The 13015-nt window shown below is 41.4% G+C and overlaps 1 protein-coding gene across 8 annotated transcripts in view; it reads right to left on the bottom strand.

The window, feature by feature from the left end:
• klc1b (kinesin light chain 1b) overlaps positions 1 to 12453 on the bottom strand; it is a 125808-nt gene extending 113355 nt beyond the window's left edge. For 5 of the 8 annotated variants that reach the window (XM_052080472.1, XM_052080467.1, XM_052080469.1 and 2 more), the window contains exons 1-11: positions 12296 to 12453; positions 5290 to 5560; positions 4852 to 5082; positions 3799 to 3871; positions 3422 to 3650; positions 3245 to 3332; positions 2746 to 2847; positions 2126 to 2299; positions 1493 to 1592; positions 585 to 637; positions 212 to 279 (exon numbers count right to left, since the gene is read on the bottom strand). In XM_052080472.1, the coding sequence (XP_051936432.1) occupies positions 212 to 279; positions 585 to 637; positions 1493 to 1592; positions 2126 to 2299; positions 2746 to 2847; positions 3245 to 3332; positions 3422 to 3650; positions 3799 to 3871; positions 4852 to 5082; positions 5290 to 5538 (1367 nt within the window). In that variant the 5' untranslated portion in view covers positions 5539 to 5560; positions 12296 to 12453. The remainder of the gene's footprint in view (positions 1 to 211; positions 280 to 584; positions 638 to 1492; positions 1593 to 2125; positions 2300 to 2745; positions 2848 to 3244; positions 3333 to 3421; positions 3651 to 3798; positions 3872 to 4851; positions 5083 to 5289; positions 5561 to 12295) is intronic. The other 3 variants (XM_052080466.1, XM_052080468.1, XM_052080470.1) reach the window with 1 other exon arrangement.
• Positions 12454 to 13015: the final 562 nt, after the last annotated feature.

Below are 13015 nucleotides of genomic sequence, written 5' to 3'. Positions count from 1 at the left end.
GTTTTCTTTAAACCAGAGTGTTGAGGGAGAGCCTACGAAGGTCAAGGTGGGATATTTTCAGTCTTCAATTTGTGAATGCAGCGTACATTATACACACCAAAAAAATGTTTGTGATCTGACATTTCTCAAACTATAAAAATAATTACCAGAAAGTCTTAGAACTTTTTAACTGCATAATTCAAAGGTGTCTCTGAAACAGCAACTGTCTCACCTGTTGACTTTACAGGCTTTATACCAGCCTCCATACTCTCCATAAGGCGTGTTGTCCCTATGCTTGCCCTGGAAGTAAAAAGACAAAGCCAACTGAGAAGGGGAGGAGTGGTGTAAACCAGACCAACAGGATTTTTTTTTTAAACATATGACTTGCCGAAAGGCGCTTTATGCCAAGTCTAAGGTTTGCACCATGAGAGTCTGGATCACTTCCCAGGATCTGAAGTGACCTTTCTGTTTTCCTATTGCTTTTAAAATGTGCCGTTGCTCTTTATGTACTACTCCTAAATATCACGAGTAGTATCATATATATTACACATACAGCACATTTGACAATAAAGTTGGTATTTGATACTTGATATGGCAGCTCTCACCTTGCTCATCTCCTCCCTTTCCTCTGCGTGCATCCAGATAGGCTTGTTTTCAGCTGCAGACACACACACGGGAGAGGTTCGACAAACTGCGCAACGCGACTGGATTACACCCCCCACACACACAGCATCTCTTGAGGCTTTGCTAAGTCCGGCATCAACTATTCATGATGTACTGAAGGAGCTGAGAGCCGCCTACTGCCCTTCAAGAATGAAGGTTGAATCTGGAGTATCAATCTCCGTTTCTGTAATCATCTTCTATGCAAAAGCAAATTGGTTTTTAAAGATATTTTTAAAGTGTAGAAAATATGAAAACGTATATAATATGGATGTAGATACATGTACGTATTTTGCAAGCATATATGTACCGGTAGTTAAATGTGATCGACTATGTGGGAAAAAAATTGTGGCTGAATAATGCTAATGTTGGGGGTGCTACAGTTTTATTTGAAAAAAATCAGCGAAACCTTGTAGGTTTCTCTTCAAGGCTGAACCTGTCAGAGGAATTTGCCAAGGAAAGCTGACAAGTCTTTTTTATTTCTTATTCAAAGAACATCTAATCTCACGAGGGATGGAACATCTTGTTCAGTTGGAACTAAAAGAGAATGCAATTGCCAGAGTTCAGACCAACAAACTCTTTATTTCTCCAAAAGGCTTTTGTAAGGAGTCTTTGAGTCCTTTGAATGGTGAAGGCAGGCAGCCTGCTTAGAACATCGTCCACTTTTTAATCATCTGTCCAGCACTCCTCACTGGTGTGAGATAAATAGTAAGTAGAAGATGAAACAATCGTGAACGCTATAAAACAAACATCTCTAAAGGGCAATTCAAAGTAAACCCAATGCCGGTTTCTATTTTAATGTCAGTATTCACCTTCATTTTCAAATATCTTCAAGTCATCTACAGGTCCTTACCATCAACAGATCCAAACTCTTTCTCATGGGCACGAGTCAGAATTTCTTTGTACAGAATCTCAGCCTCTTTGTACTTTCCCTGTTTGAGAAAGCATGACGCCTAGAGAAGAGAGCGGGTAAAAATGAAGTTGAGAGTTGCATAAAATGACTCAAAAGAAAACGGTTGTCTCCAAGAGAGAAGAAACAATCTCCGATGAAATTACTCATGCTAAGTCATTTCATTTTTGGGTTTTTTTCTGTCTCACAATTACAGCCTCGAGAAGCCATAAGGGAGCAAGTCAGCTGACGAGATGCTACTGACTTGCGTGCAATATCGAGTGTATGCAGCGATGGCTGTTTGAAAGTGCTCTATAAATACTGTTGACTTGACTTAACTAGATCTTCAAAAGTGCTTCTCTTAAGGAGTCTCATGACAAACACACACATCAGGGTAAAGCTTTGACATTTGCCTGAATCTCAGAACTTCAATAAATGATGTCCCAAAAACATTGAAAATATCTGACGATACCCAATAGTTTACATTCACGGCACACTATTAAGTAACAGTCTCCTCTTTCATAAATGAAAAGACAAGACCATGTCTCCATTTAGGCATTCACTGCCTTTCAGAGACTTTGTGGTGCATCGACTCACCAGGTTATTCTTGGTTTTGGCCACATTGGGATCATCCGGGCCCAGCCTACATTCGTAGATCTCCAGGGCACGACAGTAGTAGTATTCCACCTCCTCATACTTTCCTTGATTCTGACACAGCAGAGCCAAGTTATTCAGCTGTTTGGCCACATCTGGATGGTCTTTCCCCAGGACCTGATGGAAGCCATACAGGGTTTAGACACAAATTGGTGAGTCTACCCTATTATTTTACTTCCCTTTGCATCTATCCTTCTGTTACTGACACCCATCATCACCCTAAGACGCTTACATCAGGAGTCAGCGCCGGCAATCAAAGATTTGATGCTCAGCTTAACAAAACTTAAAACGTTGTCCCATCACATCCCTTTTACACTTTCATGCCACCGTTTTTCAAAATCTGCTCTCAATTAAACCCTGTAATTCCTTTCCCAGATAGACAGAAGGCCTGCAGTGGCATCTCAAAAAGACAATTAAAAAAAGCATTTTCTCTTTTATATCTTTTATAGATACTGGAGTTAAATTGGGAATCTTTGTTATTACAATATGCCAAATGGTCACTGTTATACCTTTGAGGTCAGCTCTCAACAACAGTGTTGTGGAAGCCAGGAATGTAACCATACCTTCTCTCTGATCTCCAAAGCCCTCTTGCACAGAGGTTCAGCCTCCTTATACTTTCCCCTCTTTCCATACAGCACAGCCAGGTTGTTCAACGTTGCAGCAACCTGCACAACAGACACGATAACAAATAAACGACGCCATTTTGTTCAGAACATCAGCCCTTTAGCAAATTATTAAAATGATTTTCTGAGGCCCAATGATTTAAACCAGCATTGTGTAAAGAGTTTGCGTGTCAGATAGCACCAAGGTCATTCATTTCATTGAGAAATGTTTTCTCTGGTTTTGCTTGATTTACATTAAGTTAAAGGAGTGATCAAATCAGAAGCCTATCCTCGGGTAGAAGTACAAAAAAAATCTCGACTGTACATCCTTAGTCAGTAGGATGATAAATAAAAGGAGAAGGTGCAGCAATTACATCCTTGTCATGTGTCTGAGCAAATACAAAAAGGACATTAGCATGTCAACAATGACATTTGGTTGCCATGACTATGAGATTCTTACAGCAGGATGGTCTTTCCCCAGGGTTTTCTCTCGGATGGAAAGAGCATCGTTGAGAAGATGTGCAGCCTCTTTGTATTTATTTTGATCCCTGAGTGATGAAGATGAAGAGAGTTCACAACAAGAAGCGACACAATTCTAATAGTGTTAGGAAATTATCTGAAGTATGTCATTTCCCACCTATAAACCAAAGCCAAGATGTTAAGCATAGTAGCTACATCGGGATGGTCGTGTCCAGAGGTTTTCTCCAGGTCCTCCAAAGCTTGCTTGCAGAGGGGCACAGCGACCTCGTACCTGCCCTGAGAAGCATACTGGATCACCAGGTTGTGTAGTGTTCTCAGACGAGCTGGGATCTCGTAGCCTCCCTGTTGGGCCGCAGCCACTGCTGCACTGTTGTGTTGATGTTGCACTGTGGGGCAAAAATGCAACACAAACATGAGTCGGGGGAAAAGGGTAATTTTTTTTTTTTTTTAATAATCCGGTGTGAGTAGTATTGTGGAATGAATAAATTTGACAGAATACATAGTATCGTCCCTGCTAATTGCCGTAAATCTTACCATTCTCCTCTTCATCATTGGGGAAGAGATCATCCAGGGAGTCCTTTGGCGTTTCTCGGTCCTTTTCCTCCTGCTGAGATATATAAGAAATTATATCCAAATATACAAAGTGACATTTTAATAGTGACATTAATTCTCATTATATATTATACAACTATCGGATGACATCAGCGTACATCCAAAATCTCAGATATACATAAGCAGTCCATTCAGGACTGCGTGCCCACCATCTACTGAATGTAAAAAAAACGGAATTGTTATTTTGCACTTCAAAGAGTATAATTTGTTTTTACTGACTTTATTGGTCGTTTCATTTTTTAAAAATGTTATTTTATTCGAGTGCATTATATTCTCACTAGCTGGTTCGCCGCCCTCTGGGCGGCTCATCAGCTAGTTCCTGCGGAAGGCTGGTAAGGTGGTGGTTCGCCGTCCTCCGGGCGGCTCATCAGCTAGTTCCTGCGGAAGGCTGGTAAGGTGGGGCTTTGGCCCACAAAAGTGTTGTTGCTTGGTTCAACTTTTTGTTCATATTCATTGCTTATCGCGAAAATAAAGAGATGTTTAGCTCTACTAAATAACTAACAATTTTATTGCAATGCTTGTGGGTAGACAACATTTTTTCGCAAAGATGCCCGCGCGATCGTAGTGAGCCACTGCCTGAGCGGCGCAGTGGCGCGGTGAAGTAGGTACGTTTTGAAAAGGGACAGACGGAAGGACAGACCGCGTGCGGGACGACGCGCAATATATATATAGAAGATGTTTGAGGTTGAATGTATGTAACTTAACTTTTTGGAATAAATGGGCTATATTCTCTCATACCTACCAAATGTTGCTCACTACTTTGTTTGAATGGTATCATTGATCAAGACTCTTCTTACATTTCAAACTACAACATTTTTAAAAAGCATGTAACATTCCTTCAGATATCGTACCAGATCAATGTTGGTATCAGACAGTACTCTCGGCTGCAATATCGGTATCGGATCACAAGTGAAAAAATTGTATCAGGACACCCCTGGAAAGATGTAAACTTAATACTGCGAGACTTGTACTTACAGAGGGGGAAACGTCCTCATCATATTTCTTAAGTTGGTTCATAAACTCCAGATGTTTTTTCTCTTCCTCGAGCTGAGCGACACTCTGCTCGCTCTTTTGCAGCTTCTGCTGGGTGTTGGCTAGCTCATCCCGCAGCCACTGGTTCTCCTGGCATAGCCTCCGCACCTGCGCACGCAGCTTCTGCTTCTCGGACTCCACTGCATTCAGGTGGTTGGACAGGGCCATCATCACCTAGTATAAAAATAACATCAAGCAAGTTTGGCATTGAATTTATTTAGCCAATAAGTGCAATGATCAGAACAGAGTGTGAATAAAATATTTCTTTTCAGTTGAATACATCATGTGGACAAGCAGAAACGCGCAAAACAAGAGGAGAGCTACTAGCTGGTTCAAAACACATCCAATCTATTGTAATGACAATTATTCATTAAGTGTTACCTGTGCTTCACCAAGGCCCAGCTCAATCATCTCCACTGACTTGCGCAGCAGATTGGACTTCTCATGCACCAGGTTGGCCTCTTCGTCCTTTTTCAGGCACTTGATGGTCTCCAAAAGACTGTGGAGAATGGAATTGTGCTCATTCTTGAGGGCTTCCAAACCCTGGATCACCAGTTTGGTGTTGGATATGATCTCCTCTTGAGAGAGCTTTTCGAGCTTCTCTTCCCGGGCATACACCATGGTGGACATCTTGACAAGTGCTCAGGGAAACCTGTACATGATACAGAAAGTGGAAGATGGTATTGCATAACTGATAAGTAAAAAGGAGCCAGAAGAATCAGTCTGACATATATTCATTTTAAGGCAACTTGCTCATGCCATGAACCAATCACCCCGACAGCCCAGATGGGGGACAATAACCTATACATTATTACGTGGGATGTGTTGAAAATTTGACTGCCAAAGATTTTAGATGTGAAAATGGCTCATACAAGTGCATTTTTGATTTTGGTCTCAAAGAGCTTGGTCAACACAGCTGAAACAGTATGTTGTATTAAAGCAACAACAAAAAAAAAACGCTTTAAAGTTAGTATCATGCGCGGCCTCAGCAGTGTGAAGTCAGCTTTTATTATCAAATATGCTCTATGTGTAACATACAGCACAGATGAAATTACTTTCCTCTCTCAACCACAATGCAAACATGTAGTGCATTGAACACCGACAGCTACAATTTACATATTTGAAACCCTGATATTTTTTTTGCAGCCAATTAGCTGGAATTCTACCATGCTCTACCATGGAATTCAAAGTAACACTAGAGTGGGAAGAGAAGTCGGCATTTCTTCTTGGGTAGCCCACCAATGCTGCTTGCTAGCCAGCCATTGCAATGGCAACGTCGAAGCACACCACCATGGAGCTCAGCATATTCCAGAGATGTCAAGTCAAGTCAACAGTATTTATAGAGCACTTTCAAACGGCCATCGCTGCATACAAAGTGCTGTACATGGAGCAATTTAACATGTACAATAAACAGTAAGACAAATCGGTAATAAAGGCGGTAGAAAGCACCAAACAGTAAAACCAAGAACAAATCTTAAGTCATGCTGAGTCGATTGCCAAAGAATTCAAGTGAGTTTTGAGGAGGGCTTTGAAGATGGGCAGCGAGGAGGCTTGCCGAATGTTCAGCGGGAGGTCATTCCAGAGAGAGGGACCAGCAACAGAAAAGGCTCGATCCCCTCTGAGCCTCAGTTTAGTTTTTGGTACTTCTAATAATGTCTGGTCCACAGACCTGAGACGCCGGGCAGGTGTGTAGGGGCGGATGAGCTCAGAGAGGTAAGGTGGTGCGAGATTATTCAGAGATTTGAAAACAAAGAGGAGGATCTTGAAAATAACTCTAAAATGAATGGGGAGCCAGTGAAGGGATGCCAGAGTAGGAGTCCTGTACTCCCTCTTACGAGTACCAGTCAAGAGGCGAGCAGTGGCATTCTGTACCAGCTGAAGGCGCTTAATGGAGGACTGGCTGACTCCAAAGTAAAGGGCATTGCAGTAATCGAGCCGGGATGTGACAAAGGCATGAATTACTGTCTCAAAGTGTTCATGTGAGAGGAGAGGTTTTATTTTGGCCAGCTGTCTAAGGTGAAAGAAGCTGGATTTAACAACGGCACCAATTTGCCGATCGAGTTTGAAATCGCTGTCCAGTTTAAGGCCCACGTTTGAGACTGTTGACTTAAGATAAGGAGACAGGGGGCCCAAGTCTACAGGATGGAATGTACAAGGGCCACTGGGACAATATCACCCGTCTTCTTTTCGTTGAATTTCAAGAAATTTTGTGCCATCCAGGTTTTGATTTCTTCCAGGATAGGAGTGGCCTTAATGCGAAGGCGTCTTTCTTGCTCAGTGGGACATAGATCTGGCAGTCATCTGCATAGCAGTGGAAGGGAATACCATATTTCCTTAAGATGGAACCCAATGGGAGCCGATACAGCGAGAACTCAGAGGCCCCAGAATTGAGCCCTGTGGAACACCACATGACAGGGGAGCAGTGCGTGACTCAGAGAAGCCAAGGCTGACACAAAAGGTTCTGTCAGCTACATAGGACCTAAACCACTCAAGAGCACTGCCGCCAATGTCCACCAAGTGCTGCAAACGAGTCAGCAGAATACTGTGATCCACTGTATCAAATGCTGCAGTTTAGTCCAATAAAACTAGACACACGTGGTCTCCAGAGTCATTTGCCAGGAGGATGTCATTAGAAACGCGTAACAATGGATCATTCACATTTTGTTTCGGAAAAAAAACACTTAATGTTATATATAATAATAAACTATCATAACTCCGTCAAGATGTTTTTTAAACTTAAAAATCACAATATTGATGTCCTTTTGTGCTCAGCCAAGTCTGCCCTGTCTGAGATGATGACGGTGTTCGAGGGTGTTTGAAAGAACTGAGTCATTTGGTGAGCCAATGGAACAAGCTATTTTTTCAGTCTGATGACTCATTGGGCCACATTAATTGTAGGCTAAATGCAAAAAGGAGCTCCGCCCTTCCAGCTGAGATCCAAGCCGCTGGGAGCACATGTGCACATGGTCCTTTAGCATCAATGAAGATAAAAATGAGAGATGAAAGGCAGCCAACTGCTTTGGGCAATTACACCCTAACCCTACATTAGTGGGCCACTTCAGGTTCTGATTACCCTCCATTTTGTTGATTTGAATAAAAGCATAGCCATCAATACAATGAGAAGACGGGGTAGGGGACAGTGTGGTGATGGTGGGGCTTATCCAATGAACCGGTACTTGGCAAGTGACAAAAGGGCTGTTGAAGAAAACTAAAACTTATTATTTTGCTTTCTTGTGCAATGTGCAGCTGGGTGACAATGTTACTCTAAAACCTCAAATGGGCTGCATCACTTCACGACACAAACCTCATAGCTTTGAAATAGAGCGCGATACTGACAAACCCAGTATAACCGCTCAAACTGGGTACGTTAGTTTGACCTAATTATGGCTTTACCTTGATGTTGGGCATAATCGCATCAAGTAATCACGGCTGAACTACTGTATGTCAGCAGGCGTTTATTTGATGCTACTCGACATTGGCATCAAATAAGAGATTTTTTTTCCCTTATTCTCAGGTTCATGGACCTGCTTACGCTAATCTCCTGAAGAATTCATTATGCCTTCTGTGTGACTGGAAAGATCACCCTTTTCCTTGAATAATTTCCGAGGTAGATTAGTTTGTTTGGCTTTGTGATACCACAATGGCAGAGGAACCTGCAAAGTTGAACGTGCCACAATTTGGCGCTCAACAAATATTTCCTGGCAATACATGCCTCAAAAGTCAAATGAAAACTTGACAGTTCAACAACAACCATGGTGACGGTACACAAGACCTCAATTCAACGAGCAACTAAATGTTTTATTACATTTGGGTCAATGTGAGGATTGCAACATTAGAAAATTCTATTGCAGAGGATAAAGTCCAACAAATACATGTAAACAAAGAAAGCATATTCATGTTTTTACAATGTTGTTACAACCTGACATGATGACATAGCAGAATGGCAAAAAGTTCATGTTTCGCTTTAACGTTTACTAAATTGCCAGTTTACAACGGAAATAAGTTGCTTCTTCTTGAGTGAAATGTATTATGGTGCCAAAACATATTTTCCAATCGCCACTCACTACCAATAATCAGGATTAAGGCAGTTTCACGTGTTATAGCTTCACATCATCACATCACAACATAATACACAACACATGTCCATATGCGGCACATTAACAGATGTTTGAGCTCATTGCACCAGCAGATGGCCTTGCAATGAAGTTAGAATCTGAGTTTACATTAAAAAAACACTGACAGAGAGGAACAGAACTGCAGCAAAAAAACAGCGTTGGTTCTTGTCGGGTTCTCTAAAGCGAGTTGAAAACACGACTCCAAAATAGCTACGTTCATAAAGGAACCCGTCATTGAGTCGCTGATGACTTTCGTGCTACAACTTGCAGCTAGGACACTAACCTATTTATGTTGCAGATCAGAACCGTATGTGTCTGACATGGAAAATAACTGTTGACATAAAGACTCGTCTTCCAGCGACAGTGCGGCATGCATGGAATTACACAGCGCTCATCTTTTGACAAACAACAAAGGATGCTGTGCCTGTGAAACGGGTTCATACAAATGTATGCGACATGGTGGGTGGGAGAGAGTTAGAGGGAAAGAGAGAGAGCCGGTATAGGGAGAAAGAGGATGCTGGTGCCTGTAGGATGACGGTGACCTTCCTGCTGCGTCATTGCAACAACTGGCATCAGCTAAGGGCGTTCATACAAAGATAGCCCCGCCTAACGCGAGAAGCAGTACAGTGCAGAGGAGCAGGATGGAATGGAGGGAGGGAGCCATGGGGATGTGCTCCTCTGCACACAGACATAAGGGAATACCAGTAATGATGAGACAACGAGAAAGGCTCCGTGAACAGTTGGAAGACCCTAAAGGAAGGCCACCCTGCCTACCAGGTCTAGGATTATTTGGAGGAAAAATTATCAAATTATAATTCCACCTCCACATTATTGCAATTTAACATGCAATATTTTTCTTCATGATGCTCTTCCTATGTATGTTTTAAACAAACAAGCAATAAATTAATCAGTATTAAATTGAACGGTATCATATTCATTACATAGAATGTTTTGCTTGTATAGGTTAGTCTTATGCTGCAATCAAAACAAATGAACCATGAATTAAGATGAAACCGTTTATTTATGGACTTCAATTAGTCTTAAGCATTTGTGGTCTAAACATTAGTCAGTAAGTCATAAATCAGATTACAGCTACAATGCAGACAAATCGGTGGCCTTATCACTTCACCATTCATGTTTCATAAAACCATTATGTAACCATGTGGACTGCAATTCTTAAGCAGTGAAGTTACTATAAATTATAAATCAATAAATTAAAAATAAATTACAACTAAAATCATAAAATGTATACATTTGATGTCAAAACCTCTTACTGCATATTTTTTTAAACTATTTTCGAACTGTGGGGGTTAAAAAAAGAAAAGAAGTAAAAGAAAAGAAAAAGGCCATACACACGTGATTTTAAAAAAAGAAAAATCTAAGTCCGCATGAAAAGACATTTTACTGTGGCCAATCAGAAGCCAAAGAACACCAGATTCAGAAACTACTTAGATGGAACAAGACAAAGTAAAACATTTAACCGAACTGAAGAGAAATAGCTCTGATATTTACTATTCAACTTGGGAGACAACTTTTGATTCAAGTAAACAATGTCGATGCTGCAGCAAAGTGGATACCGCGTTGAATAATACTGTGACATTCCAAGCTAGAATAATTGCTCTACATTATCTATATCGTATTTGTTCGACAGCAGTCTTGACCAGATACTAGCAACCTCAGGAAAAGTATCAATAGGTAGTAGAACCATGTCGTTGTCATGTCATGACAATCCAGTTTGTTCATGAAAGTAACACTAAAAACAGCTGACCAGTCAAGCCCCGAATAAAGTTACATTTTATAATGCGGGTCAGGGGTGTGTTTTTACACACAAAGATGACTCACTCAAGTTAAGCAATGATCAAAGGTCACAACATATTGCCAGAATCGTAACAACTCAAGTCCAAACCGACATCACACTCACAAGATCCAGTAAACAAAGGAAGCAAACAATTCAACTATCTGATGTTGAGCCACATGATACTCCGAATCAGGATAATATCTAACCACCCTTGAGCCGACACACTTCCTAAAAATTCTTAAAGTAAAGCAAACCTTGTTGTAATGACAAGTTTTTTTTTCCCTTTGGAAACCATACACTGTTGATTTGTCTGTATGAGGGGTGTGATGCATTTGTTCTTTACGAGGCTAGTGCACCATGTGAGTGTGGCTTGTGATGGAAACCGAAATCACAATGCCTTAGATCCATCAGTTAAAAATGTGTTTGTGTCAGCATCACAGATCCTATTACATTGTTCTGCCTCACCGGATGCCATCATTCAGCCGTTTCTGGCAAGCATCCACATCTGCATGACCAGTGGACACATGGTGGAGGAGGGTGTGGCAAGCAGACATGAGAGAAAACAAGGGACGTGCCACTGACACTGGGAGAAAACAAGGGACGTGCCACTGACATAGATTAGATTATCAATCTAATATAGATAGATAGATAGATAGATAGATAGATAGATAGATAGATAGATAGATAGATAGATAGATAGATAGATAGATAGATAGATAGATAGATAGATAGATAGATAGATAGATAGATAGATAGATAGATAGATAGATAGATAGATAGACAGACAGACAAACCCCTAATGTGAGTTTTACTCATATATTTCTCCTTGGGTCTGTAAACAAATAGTACCATCTACAATAATATAGATAGATAAACCCCTAATGTGAGTTTTACTCATATATTTCTCCTTGGGTCTGTAAACAAATAGTACCATCTACAATAATATTGCTTGATGGCAAGAGCCACTCAAATGCAAAAATATTTGGCCATGTCATTTAAACAAATGTACAAATGCACATGTAATGGTTGAATTATTCGACCGTTTACCTGAAATTATGTTACAGCTATTGCATTCCACTGGACGCTACATTAGGCACAAAATATATATTTATATATATATATATATCATGATTTCGCTCGTTGTGTACATGTTACGTTGTCCTCCACCATGACGTAATTTATCATTTTGAAGGACAACGATCCCGAGTACGTATTGGTACACATTCACGGAGATGTTTTCACCAATGTTAAGAATAAAGCTTTAAATTGGGGTTCCACGGCTCTGTCGTCAGTGGCTGTTTAGCTCGCAGAGCCTGTTAGCATCACCACTCCCTGTTCGTTGCGGACTCGGTGCGTTTACATTTCCAAGGCGGTTGCATACGAGTACAGTTGTGAAAATGGAAACCATACGGATACGAAGTTAAACAGCTGCTTTCACTAATTTCAACAGAGAAAAAACGCAGAACTCCCTTACCGACTGCCAGAACCTTCGGCTAGTCCAGCCCCTTTAAAACCAAAATGTCTCCAAAGCCGCACAGCTCTCCCATCAGCCTTTGCGGCGGAGCGAATCTCAGTGACGTATTATTTTGTTTTTATTCTCGTCTTCGAGGAATTATAGTTAAAAACACCCTATTCCGAATAGGGTTTTTAACTATATATTGTTTTCATCAATATGAACAAAGTCTTGGTAATATCAATAACTAAAATGTGTCTCAGAAGACACAGATTAATATTAATATATATGACATTTTATATTGTATGCAGGCGGCCCGGTTGTCCAGTGGTTAGCACGTCGGCTTCACAGTGCAGAGGTACCGGGTTCGATTCCAGCTCCGGCCTCCCTGTGTGGAGTTTGCATGTTCTCCTGAATTGGCCTGCGTGGGTTTTCTCCGGGTGCTCCGGTTTCCTCCCTCCTTCCTTCCTTCCTCCATGCGTGGCAGGCTGATTGAACACTCTGTCTAAATTGTCCCTAGGTGTGAGTGTGAGTGCGAATGGTTGTTTGTTTCTGTGTGCCCTGCGATTGGCTGGCAACCGATTCAGGGTGTCCCCCGCCTACTGCCCGGAGACGGCTGGGATGGGCTCCAGCACCCCCCGCGACCCTAGTGAGGATCAAGCGGTACGGAAGATGAACGAATGAATGAATGAATATTGTATGCACCATTAAAAAACGCAAACCCCGCGAGCAAATGTGCCA

The sequence above is a fragment of the Hippocampus zosterae genome, chromosome 11 (genome assembly GCF_025434085.1).
Source record: "Hippocampus zosterae strain Florida chromosome 11, ASM2543408v3, whole genome shotgun sequence".
Taxonomy (NCBI): Eukaryota; Metazoa; Chordata; class Actinopteri; order Syngnathiformes; family Syngnathidae; genus Hippocampus; species Hippocampus zosterae.
The sequence above is the reverse complement of the archived record's forward strand: the minus strand, read 5'-3'. Positions and strand labels throughout refer to the sequence as shown.